This window comes from Schistocerca cancellata, chromosome 4, assembly GCF_023864275.1.
Source record: "Schistocerca cancellata isolate TAMUIC-IGC-003103 chromosome 4, iqSchCanc2.1, whole genome shotgun sequence".
NCBI lineage: Eukaryota > Metazoa > Arthropoda > Insecta > Orthoptera > Acrididae > Schistocerca > Schistocerca cancellata.
Window position 1 is genome coordinate 193,521,381 of NC_064629.1, and position 27,737 is coordinate 193,549,117.

The following is a 27,737-nucleotide window of genomic DNA, read 5'->3' on the forward strand; positions in this document are numbered from 1 at the left end:
TCTCTCCTCTAAGGTAAAAGGAATCATGACATACTTTTCTATGAGATCTACTAGTCTTGCTTTCCAATCTCTTATTTTGCGGTTCTACCATCCTTCCTCTTCTCTCTCTCTCTCTCTCACACACACACACACACACACACACACACACACACCAACACAGAGAGAGAGCGGGGGGGTGGGGGGGGGGGGTGGTAGGTCTGCCTTAACATCTCAACAACCAAGTCAGAGGACACAGTGACTAATGTCAGTAGCAAGCATATCAGCTTCTCCAGGCAGCTATTCAGTATGTGTGGGTATTGGGCAAACTACATTTCATGTACGGAAGAACTGAACGAACTATAAGTTAGATCCTTGTGACTGGGTATGGATGTTCATCCGCAGTTTCTGACTTCTGAAATCCTATTGTGAATAAATGCAGAAGTGCGGAGACATTTTGGTGGTAGCTGCCAGTAGTGATGACTGGTTGGCAGTTTTGTAGTTAAAAGTAGAGATGTGGGAAGTGGTATGAGGAAGAAGCTGGTGTTGTTAATCGAAGGCAGCACTTCATGAAAATAACTATCAGTTGGACGCTCCTTAAAAGGAGAATGAACTGTATTGTTCCCATGAGATCTGATGTTCTTGATTTCCTGTGACTCTTTCCTTTGAATATTGGTCTTGAGAATTCTCTTTGCTCACATTTTTAATAACAATGTAGTGTTTTAACTGTGAGTTAAGTTGAGATGGTCAAGTGGAGACTGTAAGTGATGTACGTGTCCAGTCCAGTGGTAGGGATTTGGAACTTAACATAATGTAATCAGATGTCTGCAGAGCTCGTAGTAGTATGTACAGGGTAACATTTGTTTCTTCGTCTCTTCTCTAAACTATTTTGGTAGTACCCTAGTGTTTTAGTCACACGTCCATTGTTTCAGTTTAGATTTCTATTTACTTGTACACAGTTGAACGTGTTTATGGTGTGTAGTGTGTAACGTGTTGTGCCTGAAGAAAGAAATGTTGTTTCGTGGGTAGCTGACCATCCTTGAACATTTACGTATGACAGAACTGTTTTATATTGTCAAGTTTGCGAGAAAAACGTTTCATGTAAGAAAAGGTTTCAAATAGACCACCAGCATGTCAAGACAAGTCTTCATATCACAGGAATACAAAAGAAAGGGCCACGGCAACAACTTCTGAGTAGCAGTAACCAAAAAAGTCGGTTTAACATTGATCTATGTGAGGCATTGATTGCAAGTAATTTGCTTAAATCAAAATATACCAGATGAATCAACATCGCGTAAAAATTACATACCGACAATTTACGTAAATGTTCTGGAAGAAATATGCAGTGAACTCAAGGACAGCATTATCTGGATTTCAGTTAATGAAACTACAGACACTTGTGGCTGTTACATTGCAAATTTAATTGTTGGTGCTTTAACAAAAGAGCCACCTTCTTCATATTTAGCAACCTGCAACATACTCGAAAAAGTAAATCATTCTGCGATTGCCAGATTTGTGAATGAGGATATTAGAAAAATATTTCCAGAATCTTCTGCAGATGAAAGGGTGTTTGTGTTTATTTCAAATGCTGCTCCCTATATGGTCAAAGCAGGGAAAGCCCTCCCAAGTATTTTATCCCAATTTGAATCATGTGATGATGTGATGTGCTTTGCTCAAGGAGTACATCGCTTTGCTGAAGAAGTATGTTCCACATTTGTGAATGTAAATAAACTGATTTCGTCCAGAAAGAAAGTGTTTCTAAAGGCTCCTGCTCACATAAAGACCTACAAAGAAAAACCACCAAATGTGCCTTTACCTCCCGAATCAGTGGTAACTTGTTAGGGCATGTCGGTCGAAGCTGTGTTGTTTTACAATGAATATTTCAAGGCCATTAGAGGGGTAGTGTACAACTTCGATAGTGCAGAGGCTTTGGCAGTTTGCCAGTGCAAGGAAGCTTTTAATGTTTCTGGTATTAAAAAAGACATTGCTGTGATAAGTACTCATTTTTTCCATATACCTGCAAGTATTAAAAATCTTGGAACTCAAGGCTTGGCGTTGAATGAATGTATTCAGTTAATGAATAAAATTGTTCTAGTGAACACCTCATTGCCAGAGGTATTCCCAAGAAAACTTAAAGAAAAATTTGAAAACATTTTAAACAATAATGCAGGTTTGAACACTTGTGCAAATTGATAGTTTATTAATGGGATGGGTGAACTTTTACCAGAAGCAATAAGTGCCAACTTATCGCCTAAATTCAAATACTGCCCAGTTACCTCAGTTGTAGAATGGTCCTTTTCTGCATATAAAAATGTTTTGAGTGATTTGAAGACACAATCTTATTACCGAACATTTGGAACAGTACTTGGTCATTTATGTTTGCAATAGTAGAAAAATGTAAAATAAATTGCAAATGATGATTTGGTCCAATAGTATTAATTAAAAGTTAATGCTGTTCAAAAAAATTCATGATTGTATGTTTTTTTTTTTAAATAAAATATTACGGAGTTTTTGAGTGTGCCGCACTGCGTGCAATATATCTCGAAGTTGGTACTGTACAAATTGATTGTTTCGCTGTGACTCGCTCACATCACATCCACTTGTTACTGACAACAATAGCAAAGAAGGAACAATTCTTGAAACACGGTATGCATCCCCATTTTGCAAATTTTTAGAAAATAATCCCAGAAAGGCCCCTTCCTAACCTTTACCAGAAAGTTTTCAGAAAATGATAGTGTTTTAAATGTTCAGATTTTGTGCATGGCCGGCACTCTACCTCATAATTGATATGCACAGGTTTGACTTTGATATATAATGCACACAGTAACTACCATGCTTTTTTATTATTTGATCTTGCATTTTTCGACACTTTTCAAGCATTGTTTAAGCATTTTTCATGCATATGTGCATGCATTTTAAGGTTTTTTATTATGCATATAATCCAGTCTCAAATCATAAGCCTGTACACTATTGTATTGGTTTAAGAATGCCTTCAAGATAGCTCTTGGGCACATTTACTTGTCTGCAGATATTATTGCTCACCAACTCTTTCTTTAATGGAAAAAAAATTGCAGGCAACTACTGTAAAACCAGAAAGACCAATAGACATGAAAACTAGCGGTCTGTCATACAAAATCAACACGGACAGACATGAAGAGCCATTGGGTAATCAAAAAACGAAACAGAAACATACATCGATTAACCCCCAACTAACATCCTGCAGTGTCATCAGATATCTCAACAAAACAGGAAAGCAAGAAAAACAAAATAATATTCTTTATACTCAGTTTAATAGACCTCATAACAACCATTAACTCCCATTACTAATTAATTGCTCTATAAGGCTGTCTGGTTACTTACACAATCTTCTTCTGTTGAAGAACGAACCTGCTAATAACCGATCAACACCAAAAGCTCCCACTATAAGTCAAACACTTGTGTGCTAAATAACAACACACATGTGGATGTTGAATACTGGTGATGAGACTCGGCATCCACACATAGACAGAACTTATTCTTGTAGTCTTCCAGTATCAGAATGAGGTTGGCAAGTGCACAGGGATTCCAAATATCAGTTTTGATATATTTGTATAGTACCGTAATAAATCTTCGTCCATTTGGCCATGAAGACGTCTCTTCTGTCCCCAAGGAGGGACAACTAACTCACTCATCAATACCACCATGTCCTTGTGGCCCCTGAAATATTTTAAGGTCTACGCATTTGTTGCAGATCAGGGCTGTAGCTACAGTTTGTTCGGCAGCCATCACTACTGGGAGTTACCGCCATAATCTCTTGCATCTCTGCACTTAATTACAACACAATGCAGAATTAAGAAACTGCTGATGAACATCCATGCCCAGGCACAGGTGCATAATTTATAGTTGTTTCAGCTTGTCCGTACTCGAACTGTAGCTTGTCCAATCTCCATGGATCCCGAAAAGCTTTCTGGAGAAACTATTATCCACTGAAATTAGTCATTGCATCCTACGACACTCTGGATGCTAAGTGTGTGTGTGTGTGTGTGTGTGTGTGAGAGAGAGAGAGAGAGAGAGAGAGAGGGGGGGGGGGGGGGGGGGGGAGTGGAAAAGGAAGGAGAGTAAAATTATACAATAAAAGATTGAAAAGCAAGAAAATTAGATCTTATAGAAGGAGAGACATTACAAGAAAAAGCATAATTTTAATTGAAAGTGCTTGATTTGTTTATTAATTTTGGAAGGATGGAGTGAGAGCAAGTAAGGTTAGAGTGTAAGAGAAAGAAAGATGGGAGGGGAAATTAAAGATGAGTAAATATTAGAAAAAATCTTTTATATGTTTTTGGGAGGATGCAAGGGGTATCAGTAGAGGGGAAGAAAGAGATGAATTTGAAATAACAAAAAATAGCATTAAAATCACTCTAAATTTATTACTTTTCAAATACATAGGCAGGGAGCAAATAAAAGAGGGGTAATATTTAAAAGCAACTTATGTCAGTTAAGAAACATAATTAAAAGCTAACTCATATTCTCTTATGTCAGGTTAGATATATTTCTGTAGCCAAGTGATCTTCCACTGGCTCTCACTGACAGAAAGTTGAGAAAAGAAGTAAATGAAATCGAATGTTTTTAGTGTTATAATATCTTGTCCAGAATCCACCATTATTTCTAACTTATCTTGACATGGAATCTCTGAAGTGTCAGACACATTTGCCAGAAGAGGCAACTTCATCCCTGGCTTCAAGAACGCAGTCCCAAAGAATGTCGGCAACAGCCAGTTAGTTTCTTGGCCAAATATGTGACTGTGTTCATGTAACCTCAGCCCATATATCCTCCATTGGATCCATATTTCAGGAGCTCATGGCAGCCAGTCCATGACCTTAATGCTCATGTTGGACAGCTGCTGCTGAATGAATGTGGACTTATGCACAGGAGAATGATTTTCCTGTAATGTGAATTCTCCTTCAGTGCATAGCATTCGCACTGAAGGCTGCCATCAAAGTCTTCATTATATGTGAGTACTGCCTGGAATCGTAAGTTCCCTCAATTCTGTGAAGTACTCCTGCTTCATATGCAGAAATCCGACCCCCACAGGAAATTGATAGTCGCCTTGGTCTTCTAGTCATCACGACATATTCTTCATGATGTCTTGACCCTTGCAATCTGCAAAGCACTGTTGGGCAGTTGTTATGCATGGAAAACACCATCTCATCATTGAAAATTACACTTTTCCACACCATGTTCATATTGAGCTCTGTAAATTCCAACTGGAATAAAATATTTTACTGTTTGAGTTTTTCTTTCACTGTGGAGGTTTGTGCATGCAGTCTAGCTGCCCTTAGCCTTCAGTGAATTGTGTCATTGGAACCGAGGAATATGATCTCTTGCTGCAACTGCTTCACGATTAGTGAGGGAAGCTGTCAGGTCTTAACGTGCAAGCTCTGTGTTCTCCTGGTGTGTGCTTAGTCTCTTCCTGCCTGAGCCAGGAACTATGTTGTTAGTGCCTATTTAAACCTCATTCCTCCACCACATCTTTGCAGTAGTACCTCCTGCCAGAATCTCTAATTTAAAACGTGCCTACTTCAGTCAGAGCAATGATTCTGTCTCTTAACTGAATACTCCCAGTGAACCATTGTGACTAATGGCCCCAATGATATTTCTGCTTGCTGCTCTTATATTGATAACTGTGTAGGAAGTAAACATATTTTGGTTAAAGGGTGTGGCAGTGGTGACAGCCTGGAGGAAGACTATTAAAAACGTTTTGCTGCTTTAATTCTGCCCTTGAGCGCGTGGCTCCAGTCTGAAGAGGCTGAATGTCAGTAGTTACCATCTGTAGCAGGCTTGTTTCTTTGAAACATATGTATCTAAACAAAGAGAGAAAATCTATATGTCAAACCTCCTGTTGCAAATGACAGTAATAGTAGATTTGACTTTGCTCATAGGCATGTTGAGTTTATGTAGTCTTTCTGCATAATTAGTGAGTACTAATAATGATGATAAAACACAATGAGTGGCTGTTTGGCCCAATTGTCGAATGCCATTTTCAAGAATATGACCCATTGTAATACATATGTCTCTAATGTCAAGTTCTTAAACAAAATTAAAAAGAATAATGCATAATGGAAATAGCTGGAGCAAATAAATTTGTAATCTGTGTCAGGCTGTCATTGGTTTGTCCTGAATGACATGCATTTATTGGAACCAGAGCCTTCGTCTTATTGGTAAAATTGAACTGTCACTCTTCATTAATCCTGAATGGTAGACAGTGAGCCCATATAAGCACGTTCTTTTAAGATCCATACCCTCTGTGCCTCATACTTTATGGTATCCAGGTGCTCTCCCTACAATTTGAACATTCAATCAGGTCCATAATCTGTGTCATGAAGTAAGCAGCCCTTAGCACATGGGACTAGGGGAATACAAAGTGAGCAACGGGTATCCCGAATATCCTGAATCAATGATCCTTTCCCTCTGTCTGACGCCATGCTCGGCCCAGTTTTTGCCAAATGGTGTGATTTTTTTGTCATTTTGTCTACAGTGTCCCAATTTTTTTTTCTGCTGAGAGTACACATTAAATCTGTGTGACACATTACTGAGGAAGGAAAAACAATGGAAGAATTTCAGTTTCATTCTTGAAACATTAGATTGAAGGATTAATGATCAGTTTTCACTTCCCTTCATCACACATGACTTACCTAGTGATGAAGTTCTGAGAAACAAAAAATTCAAATTTTATTTAATTAAATGTAATTCACATACATCATTCCTGTTTGTGTGAATTTAAATGTACTGTTGGCAAACCTTGTCAGTGTATTAAAATCAAAAGTGAAGTAGTTAGTGCAGTCACATCTTTGTGAATGTAGTATAGTATTAATAGGTCCTTGAAACAGATTCCCTATATTTCTCCATAGTTTCTTATTACTCACTTTTCATTGTTGTATTTTGTGTTGCTTAATTTCTTTGTAGGTTGTGTGAATTTGAAGCCAGTATGCCACCTCGTTTAGGTGGTGTCCCTAGCTCAGCATCGTTGGGCTCCAAAGGATACTTTCCGAATTATTTCAGTATTGGTCGACAAACAGGTATTTTATCAATTTCAGATGCAATAAAATCTTCCAAAATTAGTTTCTTGTAAGGAATTTTAAATGATGTATGTATATCAGTCATCGCAATTCAGTAGTATAATTATGAAACTATAGTTTATTTGATTTGAATCTTTTCATATGTTTTCCACCCCCACTAATTATTATTATTACTATTATTATTATTATTATTATTATTACAATGAGCTATTTAAAATGAATTCCTCAGGTGTAATTCCGAAAAGGTTTGAAACTGGTGCAAGGAATAAGCACAAAAAAAATTTAATGGCTAATGAAATACTTTAAGTTAGGAAATGTTAGCTGCTACACATTTATAATGTTGTTATGATAATCATTTTATTCATTAACGTGTGTCCAAACTCAGAGAGAAAGTAATCTGTAATAATTAAAAGAGAGGAGGTCCACAGTAAATATAGTATGGTTGTTGCATAAGTTATTTCTAACATACATAACATAAATGTTTCAAAATAAAAGTATATTACTCACATTTATTAAGCAAAAAGATGCTGGAACTGTCCCCCTTCATTGTTCAAACATTTCTTACATCTGTTTAGGAAATTGCTCATTGCACTCTGCAGTTCCCTCTTATAAATCACAGCAATTTCTTGACAAATGTTAGAATTAAGTTCATATAAAGTGTGTGGATTTGATTGATACCCTTTCTCTTTTCATGTCGCTGCCCCCCCCCCCCCCCCTCCCCCCTCGAGATAAAAATTGCAGGGTTTAAATTGGGTGGGGGGAGAGGGAGGGGGTTGTAAGAGGAGGCGATGTGTTGTTAGTGATAACTGTATGTTGGAACACATCATGAATGTCTTGTAATGAAAAGATGGCTGCATGTGCCATCACAGAGTCCTGTTGAAAGGTCATGAAAGCACAGTCTCTCTCAGTTAAGTGGGGGAAAAAAGGGAAGGGGGGTTCAAAATGTATTCCACATATCTCTTGCTGTTAGTTGTTCCTCTAAATAGAGCCTAGTATTCTCTCACCACTAATAGCACACCGCACTTGTGTTTTTTGATCATGCAGGTGTGCCTTGGGTATTAAGGTAGGCTCTTCAGAATTCCAGTAATTGTTATTTTGTGAACTAATGTATCCACTTAGGTGGAACCATGATTCATCCGAAGATAAAGTTAGGTGAGGGTCAGTTCCTCTGTCATGCAACCTATTCAAAATCCATTCACAGAACAGCAATATTTTTAAGGGTCACCCAGTTTAAGTTCTTGCACTGCAGTTATTTTATAGAGCTGTAACTTCAGTAACTTTGAGCACAGCCATAGCCCATTTTCTGAAAAAGATATTGAACTAATTGTCTAGGAGACCTTTCCAGAGCATACCCAATGTTATCGAGAGCTGCTTCTGTGAGTACTATATGTGATTGTCTTTGCTTCCTGTCAAGAACACTTCTCGTTTCACAAATTTATTTAGCAATTGATGAATTGTACTCCAATTAGGAACTTGAACATCAAGAAATTCCTGTTGAAATAATCTCCTTACAGCATACGCTGATTCTTGTACACATGTATGGATCTTTCAGGAATACAGTTTGGCAGGTAGAATACTTGTATTTCACCATTTTACTTGAAATACTTTCACACTTTACACTGTATTTCATCATCTAACACACACATGCTACCTGCACAATAATTCTACACAAACTAAGGCTTCACAGCGGAGGGGGAAATATTCTCGCTGCCATCACTGCCACCCACTGGCTGACAGTGGGGCAAAAAATGCGTGCCAGGTGGTTAGATTAAGTACAAATCATCTAGTACATTATAGTACCAAATTGGGATGTTTTTGATAGTGCACATCTTCAACGATGAAGTTTTTCAAAGCTTCTAGTAACACTCCGCATTCTCTTATAAATAGCTTACTGCAGGATCTGTCCACTTCTAAATGTAAATTTGTGGTGATAAATATCATTATTCTAGCCATCAAAAATGTAAATTATTTTACACCTTTTTCAAATACATGTGGTCTGTTCCGTAGAATCCAAAAATTGTCTCTTTATGAAAATCTAACTTTAATCCAAATATTGTTTTAATAATATGAATAAACTGATGTGCTGTATTTTGTTCATTTATTACCAAAAAGAAATGTTTTAACAGGCCCATCCAGACAACATGATGAAACTCGCCAATGCTATATGGGTATCAGCTTACCACAACAATTGAGTGTTCTTTTTCCAACAGAAGAGTGTCATTCACAACAACACTCTGTAGCAACTATGAGGCACAGGTGCTCAGTGTCGTTTAGTGAGATGGATGAAGTTGCAGAAACAGGTACTTAAATTGTTTTAGGAGATTGCAAATTGAAGTAATGTTATTTTTTTTCCAAATAATAAGTAAGGCATATATTACATATTGTGCAGGCATACATAGTCTCACTGTGTAGTTGAATGTAAACTCTGGTTCTTGGTATTTCCACAAAGTATTTCTAACTTGCTTGGCTGTATAAGTAAATTTTCCTGGAGTATCATCTTGGAGGTCGTGCATTTTACACTGCAAATTTGTTATTCCTTTATGATCTATTTGTTTCAAATGGATTATAATTTAAACAAAATGATAATCATCATGAGCTATTTGTGTTAATGAAATTTGGACATCTCCATCTGTAGAAAATGGTTTTAAAGGGTAACAATCTGTTCAAAGATTGAACGATAGACATTTCATAAATATTGTGGTACGTAGCTTCTTCTTAAATGTAAACACTAGATTGTAACAGCACTGCTAATGTGGCATCACATGCTTCCATTATTTGACAGATTTAGCATTCAGTGTATAAGAATTCCTTTTCTAGATATTCCCTCAACCCCAAATTGTTGTCACTGCATTGTCCAAAAAGTAAATGAATATGCAGTTGCATGCAAATCAGCACAGTTCCTATTTTCAAATAGAGCAACCTTTAATTTAGACTGTATTGTAATATTGCACAAACACAATATCAGAATTCCCACCAATCAACTTTTAATTAGCTTCCACATGAAGGAAAATATGTACACACTGTGTGACATAGTAGTCAATACAGACACACACAATCAGGGCGTACATTAAGGCATTGTCTCATCATGGAAGTACACAATCATCACATAAACATTAGAGTGGCTGAGGGCCCAACATACCAGCTTATATGCAGCTGTTTTGCACATGGCGTAGCAGTTGCTGCTCTGTCTGTACCAATGTAAGGTGACTTCTTCAGGCCAGCTGTGGAGACATACACAGTTTAATTATGCATCTCACTGTATAGAGTTACAATACTCCTTACCACTTGGAAAAATTGTTCACTGTAGAGGTGTCCATGTTTTCATGAGAAGGTGCTACTGTTAGAGCAGGTGCTTTGCCACCAGAGGAGCATACAATCTGAAATAGCATGGGTGTGGACAGGTGGGGTGCCCACTCCCTCGTGAGAGCCACTGTGGCTGCATCAGGAAGGAATTTATGGTTGTAAGCAGTCTTTCCAAGAAAGGTCCGCAACTCTTTGACACTAGTAGGATGTGGAAAAACCACAGTGGCATCAAACATGCTGGTGTAAAGCCTTGACACCAGCATGTGAGACTTCGAAACAGAGATAGACACTAGATGGCTGAAAAAGTTCTGATTTTTCCCAAGTTACTTTCAAGCCAGTGACCTGCAGCAACGTGAACAAGGCACAAAGGTTCCACAGGTGTGCATCTGTTGAGGTACCAGGGACCACAATATCATCCTGGTAGTTAAAGCACCATGGCATGGAGGCCATGAGTTGCCCCAAAAATTGATGGAAAATTGCACTGGCATTGGCATAACCCAAAGGGGGTATTCACTATGAAGATACATTTGTAATCATCATCCAAAGATGGATGCAAGTAGGCTTCTGACAAGTCTATTTTGGAAAAATATTGGCCTACGGAAAGGTATGCTAAGAGTTCATCCTGATAGGATATCAATAATAGACTGTGAAAATCGCCACAGAGCTGGAGGTTGCCATTAGGTTCTGTGACAGTTACCAACATTGTAGACCGTTCATTAGAGGAGACAGGCATGAAAATACCCAAGGATGTAAGTCGATCAAGTTCTGCTTGGACTTGTTCCCGTAAAGCTATTGGGATTGAGCAGGCACAGAAAACAGGGACACATCATCAGTTTCATTGTGATGTGAGCCTTGAAATAAGTAACAAACTTGAAACCTTCCAAAAACAGTGAGGAAAATTCTGTGCAGAGCACATCCAGTAATTGATTTGGAACATGATCTGATACCAGATGCACTTCATCATAAACAAAAAAATCTAAAAATTTTGAAGGCGTCTATCCCAAATAAGCTTTTAGTGTTCGCATCATCCACCACTAGAAAGGTCAAAGACTGAACAACTGCTGTATACATTACATGAGTAGAAAACTATCCCAGTATGGATATTTGTTGTTTGTTGTAAGTTACCAACTGATGAGAAACAGGGGACAACAGCAGTGATCCAAGATCCTCATAGGTTTGAGAATTTAACATAGTCACTGTTGCACCCATGTCTACTTGCATTTTTAACAAATTGTGCATTTTTAACATCATGTCCATAACATGTACTTGTTTGGGGCTACTGTCACTTGAGAAACCAGTTCATCTCCATGTTCACGTGTCTGATGCAGGAGGTTGAGAGTCGCACACAGAAGCAATATGTCACTTTTTTTTGCAATAGTTGCATGTTACACAACACTTTGGACGTGCAACTCACTCATGTTGAACAAAACGATAAGGGCAAGATGCAAGAGGAGCACAAGGCCGCTGTTGAAACACTCACAGCTGTTGCTGTTTAGCACAGCAGTGCCCCATGTGTCATGGAGACCACGACTGCACAGCCGTGATGTCATCTTCCCCCCCTCCCCACCTCATGAGCTACCCGACCAGGGCTGAGGAGGAGAATCATTGGCCACTACTTCAAACCAAGCTTTTGTCTGATTTCCTGCTTCTCTAGATACCCCAAACAACTGGGCAATGTACAAAACCTCTGTGAGAGAGGGATTTTCACATTGTAAAATGGCATTTGCAACTTCCCTATCAGAGGTCAAGCGTATTGCAGCATCACAAACGATGGAATCAGTGTACAAGTCCCAATGAGCTTTAGTAACAAACTGGCAATGATGGCTAAGCCTGTGATGTTCTGCTGCCCAAACTTAGTACGAATGTTGTGGCAGTATATCTCAGCATGAGCAACAACAACAACATGGATATGTTTGCAGTGATAGTGGAGAGCAACTGATATGTTTCACCAAAAGAGAGACTAGCAGGTTCCTGAAGAGGAGCTAGCGGACACAAAAAGTGATAAACACAAGGAGAAATCCATGACAAAAGCTGTACACATATTGGGGTTGATGAGACCAAAAGCTTGAAAATATTGATGAAGCCGTTTTTCATATGCGTCCCAGTCTTCCACAGAACCCTCGTACAGAGAATGCTATGGGTGTTACGTCAAAGTCAGCCAACCCAGTGATGTCATCAAGGCTGCTAAAGTGTTTTGTTCCGTGGAAAAAGCCTGCTGCTGGTTGGTGAAAACTAACTGCTGTGCAACAAGGGATTGAAGAATTTCTCCTACTGACATATAGGAAACTGGACATGCTGAGTAGAACACCACACTTGTCACCAAAAATATTGTAATGTTGCGCATGCGTGCGAGCGCGCGCGCGCACACACACACACACACACACACACACACACACACACACACACACACACACACTCTCTCTCTCTCTCTCTCTCTCTCTCTCTCTGTGTCAGAATTTCCACCAACCAACTTTTAATTCTTTTCTATATAAAGGAAAATACTTGGACACTGAATAACATTGTAGTCATTACAAACACATGAAATGAAGGATTACACTAAGGCACAAACTAACAGTGAAGTATACAATAATCACATAAATATTAGTGTGTCTGAGGGCCCAGCATGCTGACTTATATATGGCTGTTTTGCACACAGCGTAGAGATTGCTATGCCATCTGTGCCGATGTGAGGTGGCCTCTTTAGGCTGGCCATGAGATGCACGCTGTTTAATTATGCACGCTCTATGTAAAAGGTTAAAACAGACTATATTGATGTTTTCATGTGCATTAGATGATTTTATATTTTTTCCTTATGAGAAGTTTTCAACACCTTATGTGTGGCTGTCACTTTAATACTGGTATTAACTATCATGAACCTAGGAAGTATTTCTTTCTTATTTTAGATGAACCTGTTGGAGCAGATTCATTGTTGGAATCATCTTCATCTTCATCAGAAACTGAAGACTTGGATGGTGGCTTAAAGGAGGTGCAGAAACCTGTGTCCAAACCTTACCATCATCTGTCAGCAGCATGTTTAGCCTGTTGTCGCACTAGAAGTAGGAAAGTTTCATCGAGTTCGTATCGTCATAGAACAGGTAGTATCTCATTAGTCTCACAAGGAATAACTCTGGTGTAATATTTACGTAAAGAGGTGAGCTCTACAATGTGCTCAGCATAGTAGAAGAACAGAATTACTCTGGATACACTTAGTCACTCCAAACAGTTATGAGGAAGTATATAAATAAGGTAAAACTACAAGGAGACAGTATGGCTGGCCAGTGCCTTCAGGTGGCAGAAATCCTAAGTACACATCTAAAAGTACAAAAAACAAGCATATCTTTTGTTGGCAAGGAAAGAGGGGAAGATTAGAAATGAGGAGCAGGTCACTCGGGCTTTGGGATGAGAGAGATTCACCTGTTATCCAAAAGAGGGGGAAGTGTCACTGTTTGATTTACCATTGCTACTTTATTCATTTCATTACATTTACTTGCATATGAATAGAGTTGGCATCCATTTGCAACAAGTGCTGATCTTCAGTTTGTCATTGTAAAATTCTTGAGTGTCTGCCCCTGTTACATTGTAAATTCTCCATAGTAGTTTGGCACACAGGCTCGTTGTCATCTTCAGGTGGTTCCCGATGACTGTTGCTCTGCTCTTGTCAACAGCCTATATCTGTTGACCATTACCCCCTCCATCACTCCCATCAGGGAGCTTTCCACAAAAGGACTCCGTGGAACTGATAAGCAGGAAATCAAGAGACCATCCTTTCCTGCTCAATGGGTATTATGAACAGATGGGCAGCATTGCCATAGGGTGTTATCTGTCGCTGTTCTGATGAATTTGTTGAGGGAAGATTTCAAGGAGAAGGCCCTGAAGCAAGCACAACTAAAACCAACATGTTTCTACTCTTATGTGGATGACATGCTCATCTTTTGGCCATGTGAGTGGGGCACCTTAGATGAATTTCTCCATCACCTCAACTGACTTCACCCCAGCATACAGTTTACCATGGATGTGGAACAGAATAGTGCCCTCCCATTCCTCGATGTCCTGGTGAAACAGAAACCAGATGGCGAGCTAGGCCACAGTGTGTGCAGAAAACCTACACAGACTGATGCGTATCGACAGTTATCCCATGGTCACCACAACTCCCAACATGAAGCCGTTTTACACACTTTTTTTTTTTTTCACTGAGTGCAATCCATCTGCAATCAGGTGCAATCAAGACAACCCTCCAACTTAACTGAAACACCTGGAAACAACATTCCAAAGAAATGGGTGCAGCAGAACCAGATAAGGCCTGTGTTTAAGCAGATTATACCTAGACAATGGTAGGAAGAAAAAGAGATGCACAGCACAAACCACAAGCGTGCGTACTGTTTATTGGCAATATCTCCAAGAAAGTCGGGAGAATCTTGGAGCGACATAATGTTAAATGTGTATTTTGTACACCCCCCAAGACAGTGACACTACTAGGTCCAGTAAAGGGTAATTGAGGCCTTCGCACACCAGGTGTGACCAAATCTCCTGTTAGTGTGGGAAAACATACTTTAGGGAAACTAATGTGCAGTAAAAGAGAGGGGCCGTGCACACATACACCACACTGAATTACACCAGAGCATTAAATCATCCATGGCCAATCATAATATAAAAGCTGTAGATTACAACAAAATCAATATATGTAGGCAATCTTCCTCAATCTGGGATTGCATGATTATAATGGCCATTGAAATTAGGGTCCAAGATGATGTAATGAATAAAGATATGGCCTACAACTGAGTCAGGTGTGGAATCCTGCCCTGAGCCAGAGAAGGAAAAGCATTCCTGTACAGTGAGGTCTGCACCTGATGATGATGACGACGACGACGACGACAACTGTGCGGCAGACACTGGACAACACAGTTCACAGTTGGGCATCACCCCATCATCACTCCCTACAGCAGTGTCATGGACAGCAAAAGGACAGTGTGATGGAGGGTGGCCAACATAGTATGCACACACGCGCGCACACACACACACACACACACACACACACACACACACACACACACACACACACACCACAAAAATGGGGAGAGGAATTGGGATACCAAAGAAACTCTCCCAGTTCACATGGTTTTATTTAGGAACACAGATCAGGATGGCAGACTGAGACATTCACCCACTTTTAATTACAGGTGTAATGTTTCATAACTGGGGTAATTCTGTTCTGTTGTAATGTATTGAACACAGATAGTGTCCTGCTGTTTTTACAGATTTCATCATGCAAATTTTCCAACAGACTGTTCGTGTACTGGAAGTAGTTTAGGCATTTATCAGTATTCATATCTATTCAGGTTCATTAGGCTTTCTTTTACTTTACAGATACTGAAAGCAGCTGTGGTGGAGCTGATAGTCCAGTTATTTTAAATCGTAAAGGCCGGACCTGTAATGCTGCTATGCTGGTTGCTAACTCGGGTGGAAGTGTGGACAGCAACACCTATTTGGAAATACGTATGTTAATACAGTTTGGTCTTGAATTGTAGAATGCTCACTGTATTCCATGACAGTCTTTTTTATGACTTGGTGTTCCCCCTAAAACATTGTTTTACCTCTATCTCCAACACCAGCCAAATCCAAGTTTGTAATTAGAAAGCCCATATTTCAGATTTTGGGCTATAGTGATGCTGATAGTAAATTTCTCATGTCTTGATAAGTCACCCCAAGTGAATAACAAGGTAACTCAATGACCAACACAGTGACTAGTTATCAGAAGGTACTTCATGTGCAGTGATACAGCGGTTCATAGAATGGTAAATGCTGAAACAAAAAATAGTGTCGTTTTATCATCTTTGAGTCTCACTAATAATATGATTGTTTGGTTAAAATATTTCAGAATTCATTATTTATTGTTCCATGATACTCCTGATGTTTCTATTGCTTCTACATTGTGTTACATTATTTTTGCTTTTAGTTTGTCTTACCAAATCTCCACATCCACTTTATAAATTTCCCCCCAGTGGTTATATGCTTATTGTGCTGCTGTTAATGTCTTGTGTTGATTTCACTGACAGCCTACATGATTAAATGTGGAGAGCAGTGAAAGAACAGAGGTTCACTGTATTGCTTACAATTTTCAACTTGAAAGGGAGGCAGTATATAACATGTTTTGTTGTTGTGGTCTTCAGTCCTGAGACTGGTTTGATGCAGCTCTCCATGCTACTCTATCCTGTGCAAGCTTCTTCATCTCCCAGTACCTACTGCAACCTACATCTTTCTGAATCTGCTTAGTGTATTCATCTCTTGGTCTCCCCCTACAATTTTTACCCTCCATGCTGCCCTCCAATACGAAATTGGTGATCCCTTGATGCCTCAGAACATGTCCTACCAACCGATCCCTTCTTCTGGTCAAGTTGTGCCACAAACTTCTCTTCTCCCCAATCCTATTCAATACTTCCTCATTAGTTATGTGATCTACACATCTAATCTTCAGCATTCTTCTGTAGCACCACATTTCGAAAGCTTCTATTCTCTTCTTGTCCAAACTATTTATCGTCCATGTTTCGCTTCCATACATGGCTACACTCCATACAAATACTTTCAGAAATGACTTCCTGACACTTAAATCTATACTTGATGTTAACAAATTTCTCTTCTTCAGAAACGCTTTCCTTGCCATTGCCAGTCTACATTTAATATCCTCTCTACTTCGACCATCATCAGTTATTTTGCTCCCCAAATAGCAAAACTCCTTTACTACTTTAAGTGTCTCATTTCCTAATCTAATTCCCTCAGCATCACCCGACTTAATTCGAGTACATTCCATTATCCTCGTTTTGCTTTTGTTGATGTTCATCTTATATCCTCCCTTCAAGACACCATCCATTCCGTTCAACTGCTCTTCCAAGTCCTTTGCTGTCTCTGACAGAATTACAATGTCATCGGCAAACCTCAAAGTTTTTATTTCTTCTCCATGGATTTTAATACCTACTCCGAATTTTTCTATTGTTTCCTTTACTGCTTGCTCAATATACAGATTGAATAACATCAGGGAGAGGCTACAACCCTGTCTTACTCCCTTCCCAACCACTGCTTCCCTTTCATATCCCTCGACTCTTATAACTGCCATCTGGTTTCTGTACAAATTGTAAATAGCCTTTCGCTCCCTGTATTTTACCCCTGCCACCTTTAGAATTTGAAGGAGAGTATTCCAGTCAACATTGTCAAAAGCTTTCTCTAAGTCTACAAATGCTAGAAACATAGGTTTGCCTTTCCTTAATATTTCTTCTAAGATAAGTCGTATGGTCAGTATTGCCTCACGTGTTCCAGAATTTCTACGGAATCCAAACTGATCTTCACCGAGGTCGGCTTCTACTAGTTTTTCCATTCGTCTGTAAAGAATTCGTGTTAGTATTTTGCAGCTGTGGCTTATTAAACTGATTGTTCGGTAATTTTCACATCTGTCAACACCTGCTTTCTTTGGGATTGGAATTATTATATTCTTCTTGAAGTCTGAGGGTATTTCGCCTGTTTCATACATCTTGCTCACCAGATGGTAGAGTTTTGTCAGGACTGGCTCTCCCAAGGCCGTCAGTAGTTCCAATGGAATGTTGTCTACTCCGGGGGCCTTGTTTCAACGCAGGTCTTTCAGTGCTCTGTCAAACTCTTCACGCAGTATCGTATCTCCCATTTCATCTTCATCTACACCCTCTTCCATTTCCATAATATTGTCCTCAAGTGCATCGCCCTTGTATAGACCCTCTATATACTCCTTCCACCTTTCTGCTTTCCCTTCTTTGCTTAGAACTGGGTTTCCATCTGAGCTCTTGATGTTCATACAAGTGGTTCTCTTATCTCCAAAGGTCTCTTTAATTTTCCTGTAGGCAGTATCTATCTTACCCCCAGTGAGATAAGCCTCTACATCCTTACATTTGTCCTCTAGCCATCCCTGCTTAGCCATTTTGCACTTCCTGTCGATCTCATTTTTGAGACGTTTGTATTCCTTTTTGCCTGCTTCATGTACTGCATTTTTATATTTTCTCCTTTCATCAATTAAATTCAATATTTCTTCTGTTACCCAAGGATTTCTACTAGCCCTCGTCTTTTTACCTACTTGATCCTCTGCTGCCTTCACTACTTCATCCCTCAAAGCTACCCATTCTTCTTCTACTGTATTTCTTTCCCCCATTCCTGTCAATTGTTCTCTTATGCTCTCCCTGAAACTCTGTACTACCTCTGGTTCTTTCAGTTTATCCAGGTCCCATCTCCTTAAATTCCCACCTTTTTGCAGTTTCTTCAGTTTTAATCTACAGGTCATAACCAATAGATTGTGGTCAGAGTCCACATCTGCCCGTGGAAATGTCTTTCAATTTAAAACCTGGTTCCTAAATCTCTGTCTTACCATTATATAATCTATCTGATACCTTTTAGTATCTCCAGGGTTCTTCCATGTATACAACCTTCTATCATGATTCTTAAACCAAGTGTTAGCTATGATTAAGTTGTGCTCTGTGCAAAATTCTACCAGGCGGCTTCCTCTTTCATTTCTTAACCCCAATCCATATTCACCTACTAAGTTTCCTTCTCTCCCTTTTCCTACACTCGAATTCCAGTCACCCATGACTATTAAATTTTCGTCTCCCTTCACTATCTGAATAATTTCTTTTATTTCATCATACATTTCCTCAATTTCTTCGTCATCTGCAGAGTTAGTTGGCATATAAACTTGTACTACTGTAGTAGGTGTGGGCTTCGTATCTATCTTGGCCACAATAATGTGTTCACTATGCTGTTTGTAGTAGCTTACCCGCATTCCTATTTTCCTATTCATTATTAAACCTACTCTTGCATTACCCCTATCTGATTTTGTGTTTATAAACCTGTAGTCACCTGACCAGAAGTCTTGTTCCTCCTGCCACCGAACTTCACTAATTCCCACTATATCTAACTTTAACCTATCCATTTCCCTTTTTAAATTTTCTAACCTACCTGCCCGATTAAGGGATCTGACATTCCACGCTCCTATCCGTAGAACGCCAGTTTTCTTTCTCCTGATAACGACATCCTCTTGAGTAGTCCCCGCCCGGAGATCCGAATATAACATATGGTATATGAAATGACAGTTGATGGTTCAAATGGCTGTGAGCACTATGGGACTTGACATCTGTGGTCATCAGTCCCCTAGAACTTAGAACTACTTAAACCTAACTAACCTAAGTACATCACACACATCCATGCCCGAGGCAGGATTCGAACCTGCGACCGTAGCAGTCGCGTGGTTCCGGACTGAGCGCCTAGAACCGCTAGACCACTGCGGGCGGCGACAGTTGATGAAGTACTACTTTAAATACCAATAAAATGCCATTGTAATTAAAGTGACAGGCAAACAAGTAAAGAGAAATCTGTCAACATTCATTGTGTAGGCCCAAGAGTGACATAGACTTCTGGCTTCATTTACGTATGGTAGGTAGTTTCTTGGAAGACTACAGTTGTCAGATTCAGCAACCCCCCCCCCCCCCCCCCACACACACACACACACACACACACACACACACACACACACACAAAAACTACTACTACTACTACTACTACTACTACTACTACTCCCCCTCCTCCCCCATCCCCTCTGCCTCCCCCCATCCCCTCTGCCTCCCCCCATCCCCTCTGCCTCCCCCCCATCCCCTCTGCCTCCCCCCAATCTCCTCTGCCTCCCCCCAATCCCCTCTGCCTTCCCCCATCCCCTCTGCCCCCCCCCCCCCCCATCCTCTCTCTCTCTCTCTCTCTCTCTCTCTCTCTCTCTCTCAAACCTGTATTTTCTATTTTTGTACTGAAGAGGACATCTTGAACTTAAAGTATTTTAAATATTTACTTCCTTTCTCAACCATCTATGCCTCTTAATGTTTTTTCAAATGTTTTGTGCAGCACCAACCCAACAAGAAGAAGATGAAGATATTGTCTTGAGCAAATCCTTCGTTCGGAAACAAATCTTAAAGAACATAGAACGTATGAGCAACCCAGTGTGGACCAAGATATCAAAGCAATCTTTGCTGCAGTAAGTAATTACATCTCATTCATTCAATGTAAGTGCTTTTTGTGTGGGTTGTCCTAATCATTGTCATACTTGAAAAATGGTTCAACATTGTTATGTGAAAATGACTGTTGGACACTATAGGATGGAGTAGTGGTCTGCCTTCTGAAAACCTTCATAAAATTGATGTATTTAATTATACCATAAATTAGAGGTTACGAGATGTTTTAATTTTTAAAACTGATGTTTCACCCAGATTTTCACTCTCATACACAACATATAACTAGTGGGATATGAGCAACAGCTCTTAAGCAAAAATGTAACATGTCTTACAGCACTGGGTAATACGTGTATGAGATTTCATGCATCACGTTATTCCATGAAATGAGTTGCCAAAATATTTACATTGTAAGCATAACCTTTCTTATATTAATTTTTGTTTGTTTTTTACAATGACATGAATAGAAGCAAGACCACAAGAGTTGAATATGACATAAGTGTGGCCACGTGCAGGGCACTACTTTTGTAATGAATATTTGTGACATGTACAAGATGTTGAATAACATTACATGACAGTTTAGATTGCACATTCATAATACAGGGTGTTTCAAAAAGATCCATCGGATTTCTCAAGACTATATCTTCTACATGAATAAAATTAGAAACTTCAGACGAATTTTTTATGTTGTGCATAGAGGTGAAAAAAAAATTTGTTTTCAAAAGAACCATCTAATTATGTGTGCTCCACATGCATGAACATACAACCTTGGGGTGGATTCTATAATTACGGCCCCCTGCGGTTTCGGGGTTAAGAATAGGCCTGCGGTATTCCTGCCTGTCATAAGAGACGACTAAAAGGAGTCTCAAACATTTTTGCCCTTATGTGATGGTCCCCTTTTGGGTTTGACCTCCATATTTCAAAATTATTCTGAAGAGTGAGCTGATTGGGTAAAAGTGCCTTACTTGGTGCATTGTGTCCATCGTGCGTTGAGACCTTTAGCCAGCTTATTCGTTGTTGCATTGCAGTCCCACCTGCTCTCCAACTCTTGGGCATGGATACATTCGTGGGTGCAATTTCCACCATGCACTGTGCACTGACGACGACCATGGACTACTTTTCAACTAATATCCAGCACGGTAGCCTGTCTGTTGTGGTGGGGCTGCCATGTACCCTGTTTGTTGTAGCCCCCTGACAACACGGGGATCGCTCTACTGATGCCTGCGCCGTTAACTCCCCATGTATGCCAAGGAGTAAATGCCTATCTCCCTGGGGCAACGGGACTCCCGGCATTGGCCATGCTGCCAGGTGGCCCTTGATGTGGCTGGGTGGCACCCGTGGGGAGGGCCCTTGGTCGGAGTGGGTGGCATCAGTGCGGATGACCCGCAATGAAGCAGAGTCTGTCATCTGTTGCTGGTCCTCAACCAGTAGTCTCAAAGCGAGGAAAGCATCAGTTCAATGCCAGGAAATGTGATTCGAACTCGTTCCCCTCCGTGGCCACACTGTGGGAGGAACGTCAGGCTAAAGAACACCATGAGCCATATTCACCCTGATTCCTAGTTTGTTTGCATTCTGATGGGGAATCTTTCACCACCTTGAAGCCTCAGTTGTTTGTTGAACATTTACAAGACAAGTATGGGGAGGTGGACGGTTTGTCCAAGATGTGTTCTGGGTCTGTCCTAATTCGGACAGCATCATCTGCTCAGTCGAGGATGCTCCTCACCTGCGACCACCTGGGTGATGTTCCTGTCTCCAAAATGCCCCATAAAAGTCTCAACATGGTCCAGGGTCTTATCTTTCACAAAGACCTCCTTCTGCAGTCCGAAGATGAGTTGCGCACCAACCTCGAGCGACGAGGTATTCACTTCGTCCAGTGCATATACAGGGGCCCGAAGGACAATAGGGTTGACACCGGTGCCCTCATCTTGGCTTTCGAGGGGGACACCTTACCCAAAAAGGTCAAGGTGATGGTGTATCACTGCAATGTCCAGCCATACATCCCTCCCTCTATGCGATGTTTCACGTGCTGGAAGTTTGGACATATGTCTTCCAACTGTAATTCCAGCCTTATATGCTGTGATTGTGGACGTCCTTCTCATCCTTACGCTCCATACGCTCCCCCTCCTGTCTGTGTCAACTGTGGGGGCACCACTCCACTTGCTCGCCGGAGTGCCCAGTTTTCCAGAAGGAATGAAAAATAATGGAATGCAAGACCTTGGATCGTATAACCTACACGGAGGCTAAGAAAAAGTTTGAGCGGTTAAATCCAGTCCGCATGTACGCTTCATATGCCGTCACAACTGCACAAGTTTCCAGTTCCTCAGTGACCACACCTGCCCCCTCAGCGGTGGGGGCTCCCCCTCTCACTGTTGCTCCCACACCTCCATCTTCAGGAGCAACGCCCTCCCGACTGTCGGGGCCGCCGGTCCCCGCATCTGAGCTGAAGGAGTGCCCCCCTTCTTCGGCTCCTCTCCCACCTACGGGGTCCCTTGGGGCTCTACCCTCAAAGGCCCCACACAGTGTACAAGTGGAAGTTAGCCAGTGGCTCAAGGAGCCACAGGCTGCAGGTCGAAGGGCTTCCCACTCTTCGACCTTACCTGATGCTGCTTCTGGAAAGCCCTCTCAGTAAACTTCGAAAGAGCGGCGGGGGGACAAACCAAAGATGAAGAAGAAGAAAGAACCTGTTCCACCGAAAGAGGTTCCGGTGGTCCCCACTCTACTACTACCCACCAGTTCCGCCTCTGAGGACGAGGTGGAGCTTCTAGTGTCCCTTGAGGATCTAGCTCTCGCCGATGCCTCCGATAAAATGTTCCTAGCCATTAGTCCTCCACCAGTAGCAGCAACTGACTCTAGGGAGTAACCTGCATTCTCCATCCTTCCATGCCTTCACAGAACACAGAAAGCATTATCCTCCAGTGGAATTGTGGTGGTTTTTTCCACCACTTGGCTGAACTAAGGCAGATTTTGAGCTCAACACCTGCTCTCTGTATTGCACTCCAAGAAACATGGCTATCGGGGTTTTTATAAAAATCGGACTGACTGTAACAGGGCATCAGGTAGTGTATGTCTGTATACCCTTACCTCTGTTTACTCTGAATCAGTGCCTCTTCATACAGCTTTAGAGGCTGTTGCTGTGAGGATAAGGACAACCTTGGATATTACCGTCTGTAATGTCTACCTTCCTCTGGATGGTGAAGTACCTCTTAATGAATTGGCTGCTCTGATTTCCCAACTCTCGCTACCATTCCTACTGTTGGGGGACTTCAACGCCCATAACTTCTTATGGGATGGCCGGGGTAGAGATGTCGAGAATCTTCTCTCTCAGCTCGACCTCTGCCATTTAAATACAAGAGACCCCACACATTTCAGTGTGGTTCATGGCATTTATTCGGCCATTTACCTCTCACTTTGCAGCCCAGGACTTTCACCATCCGTCCATTGGAGGGTTCATGAAGACTTGTGTGGTAGTGACCACTTCCCAATCTTCCTGTCACTACCCCAGCATCACATTTCTGTACGTCTGCCGCGATGGCCCCTTAATAGTGCCAATTGGCTGGCTTTCACATCTGCTGCCACTGTTGACACTCCCGCTCATGGCTCTATTAATGTGGTGGTCGAGCAGGTCACTGCGTCAATCATATCAGCTACAGAACTCGCGGTTCCTCTTTCTTCTTAGTGCCCTCGGCGTAAAACTGTGCCTTGGTGGTCGCCGGAAATCGCTGAGGCCATCAAAGAGCGTAGGCGGGCCCTCTAACGACATAAGCGGCATCCATCGTTGGAGACTCTCATTCTTTTTAAGCAGCTCCGTGCCCGTGCCCGTGCCCGTGCCCGTGCCCACCGCCTGATACGACGACAGAAGTAAGAGTGCAAGGAACGATATTTTTCCTCCATTGGTTCTCGTACCCCTGCCTCTCAGGTGTGGACTCGGATTTGCCGCCTTTATGGTTACCCGATCCCGCTGGGGGTGCCTGGGATTTCAGTAAATGGGACAGTGTGCACCGACTCCAGTGAAATTGCCGAGTTATTTTGCTCGATGTTCTGCATCTACAAGTTATCACCAGGCTTTTCGTTCATTGAAAGATCGGGCAGAACAACAGCACTTGTCTTTCACATCACACCATCCTGAGCCATACAATGCTCCTTTTAATGAGTGGGAATTCCTCAGTGCCCTTGCCCATTGTCCTGACACAGCTCCAGGCCCTGACCGAATTCACTCCCAATTTCTCAAACATCTGTCTGTGGCCTCACTGCATCAGATTCTGTATATCTTGAATCGCATCTGGGGCGAGGGAGTGTTTCCGTCCCAGTGGCAAGACAGTGTCGTCGTCCCAGTGTTGAAGCCTGGGAAGAACTCCGCAGTGTCGGACAGCTACCGCCCCATTAGCCTCACCAATGTTCTATGCAAATTACTCAAACGAATGGTGAGCCGGAGGTTGTGTTGGCTCCTGGAGTCTCGGGGCCTTCTGGCTCCATCCCAGGGTGGTTTCCGCCGACGCCACTTGACGACAGATAATTTGGTGTGCCTTGAGTCTACCGTCCAAAGGGCTCTTTCCAGGCGCCAACATCTGGTAGTCATCTTTTTTTTATTTACAGAGGGCCTACAACACAACCTGGCGCCACCACATCCTTGCCACGTTGCACGAGTGGGGCCTCCGTGGCTCGCTCCCAATTTTTACACAGAACTTTCTCTCCCTACTTGCCTTCCGTGTTCAAGTAGGAGGCTCCTTTAGCTCCTCCTGTATCAAAGAGAATGGGGTCCTGCAAGGCTCTGTATTGAGAATTCCACTGTTTTTAGTCGCTATAAATGGCCTAGCAGCAGCTGTAGGGCCGTCATTGTCGCCCTCCTTATACGTTGACGATTTCTGCCTTTATTTCAGTTCCTCAACCATTTGTGTTGCTGAATGCCGACTACTACAGGGAGCCATTCGGAAAGCGCAGTCATGGGCTCTCGCCCATGAGTTTCACTTCTCTGCCGACAAGACCCGTGTTTTGCACTTCTGTCGGCGACGTACAGTCCGCCCTGACCCTGCACTTTTTCTTGATGCCCATCTACTACAGGTATCACTTTTTAGGACTGGTTTTCGATGCCCGACTAACATGGCTCCCCCAAATTTGTCAGCTTAAGCGAAAGTGCTGGCGGCATCTTAACGCCCTCCACTGCCTGAGCAACACCACTTGGGGGGCAGATCGCTCTACATTGCTGCAGCTCTACAAAGCCGTAGTTCAGTCACTACTCGACTATGGGAGTGTAGTGTATGGTTCATCAGCACCCTCAGCATTGCAGCTGCTTGATACTGTGCACCACTGCGGGCTCTGTCTTTCAAATGAGCCCAGTGGCCAGTCTACTAGTGGAGGCTGGAGTCCCTCCACTGCACATCAGGCACTGCCAACTGATCGCCCACTATGCGGCACACATCCGTAGCTCTCCTCAGCATCCGAATTACCGTCTTTTGTACCCGAGCACTGTGATTCATCTCCCGGAACAGCGGTCTCAGTCAGGGATAACGATCGTTGTACGTGTCCGTTCCCTGCTGTTGGAACTCGAGTCCTTTCCTTTCCACCATCTCGTGCGGGTCCGTACACATATGCCTCCGTGGTGTATGCCTCGGCCAAAACTACGGCTGAACCTATCACGTTTTCATAACGACTCTGTTCCTCCTGAGGCACTCCCCAGTCACTTTTTATCTATCCTTGGCGAATCCCGGGGTTCTGAAGCCACCTATACTGACGGCTCACTGGTTGATGGTAGCGTAGGCTTTGCCTATGCTCACTCAGCCTGTATCGAACAGTGCTCCTTGCCAGATGGCAGCAGTATCTTCACTGCCGAACTAGTGGCCATCTCTCGTGCCCTTGAGCACATTCGTTTCTGCCCCGGTGTGTCCTACCTGGTCTGCAGTGATTCGCCGAGTGGTTTACAGGCCGTTGATCAGTGCTACCCACGCCATCCTCTGGTAACAACTATCCAGGAGTTGGTTTATGCTCTTGAACGATCTGGTCAATCAGTAGTCTTTGTATGGACCCGGGGGCATGTCGGCATCCCGGGCAATGAGCTCGTTGACAGACTGGCCAAACAGGCCACTCGTAAGCCGCTTCTGGAGATTGGAATACCCGAACCTGACCTCCGATCAGTGTTACGCTGCAAAGTTCTCGGGATTTGGGATGCTGAATGGCGCAGCTTAGTTTCGCCCAATAAACTCCACGCCATCAAGGAGAGCACAACTGAGTGGAAGTCTTCTCTGCGGCCTTCTCGCAGGGACTCTGTGGTCCTCTGCCGCCTTCACATCGGCCACACGTGGCTGACGCGTGGCTGTCTTCTCTGGCATGTTATTGCTGCGGTTCACGTTTGACAGTGCTCCACCTTTTGGTGGACTGTCCACATCTCGCTGCCCTAAGACGGAACTTTAATCTCCCTGACTCTCTTCCTTCTATTTTAGGAGACATTGCCTCCACAGCTAACTTGGTTCTATATTTTCTACATGACACTGGTTTTTATTCTTCGGTTTAAGTTTTATTTCCTGTCCTTTGTCTCCCTGTGGTTTCTACCCTTGTCCTTTTAGGTTAGAGATTTTAATGTGTTGCAGAGTGGCTGGCTCATCCTTTTTTATCCCCGTGATCAGCCATCCCAGGCCATCTGCTTTACTGTTTTAAGCTCTTCTGCCTGTTTCTTGTATGTCTGTGCTTTTCCTGACTTCTGTTGTCCCTAGTGTGTTCAGCTTTGTGTTTTTACTTTTTGTTCATCTCGAACTCCTGTGGTGTCTCCTGTATGTTTTCAGTTTTATCCCATGGACTTAGTTCAATGGAACAAGGGACTGATGACCAAGTAGTTTGGTTCCTTTATACTTCAAACCAACCAACCTATAATTACGTTTAGGTTTTCATTTATACAGTATAAATGTTCAGTATACCTTCCACTGGATGCTCAGTAAACATCCACACAATAGTTAAAACTTGGCCCATGCTTCTGTGTCAATGTGGGTTACCACATTCACTGCTGGTACTATGCAGCATCGTACTTCACCCAAATTTGTCAGAAGGGGAGGTACATACATGGAGTTTTCTCTGACTGCCACAAAAACCTTAGTAAAATCAGGTGATTTTGGATACCAATAGTGCAATGAGAGATCTGTATGCCGTGTATGGCTGATCCATTATTCAGGTGGCTCATTGTTGAGAAATACTGTTCTTATATTTGTCAGTGTAGTGGTGTACCATACTGCTGAAAAATGATATTTCTGGCATGTTCTGTTAATTTTCATAAAAGCCAGCTCTACAACATATCGAAGTATGTGATTTCTGTCCTTCTCTAGAAAAAGAACAGAGCTTTTCTGGCAAAATTGTGCAAAACAAATGGTGCTATGAAGTCTGTCTCTTGTGCTCGACTATCTACATCTACATCTACATC

The 27,737-nt window shown here is 42.0% G+C and overlaps 1 protein-coding gene across 1 annotated transcript in view; it reads left to right on the forward strand.

Annotated features, from left to right (window-relative positions):
- Window positions 1-27,737, forward strand: part of LOC126183257 (rapamycin-insensitive companion of mTOR) — a 253,190-nt gene that overhangs the window by 211,765 nt on the left and 13,688 nt on the right. Inside the window, exons 23-27 of the mRNA XM_049925073.1 lie at window positions 6,916-7,028; window positions 9,155-9,328; window positions 13,235-13,426; window positions 15,696-15,824; window positions 20,232-20,361. Coding sequence (XP_049781030.1) covers window positions 6,916-7,028; window positions 9,155-9,328; window positions 13,235-13,426; window positions 15,696-15,824; window positions 20,232-20,361 — 738 coding nt within the window. The remainder of the gene's footprint in view (window positions 1-6,915; window positions 7,029-9,154; window positions 9,329-13,234; window positions 13,427-15,695; window positions 15,825-20,231; window positions 20,362-27,737) is intronic.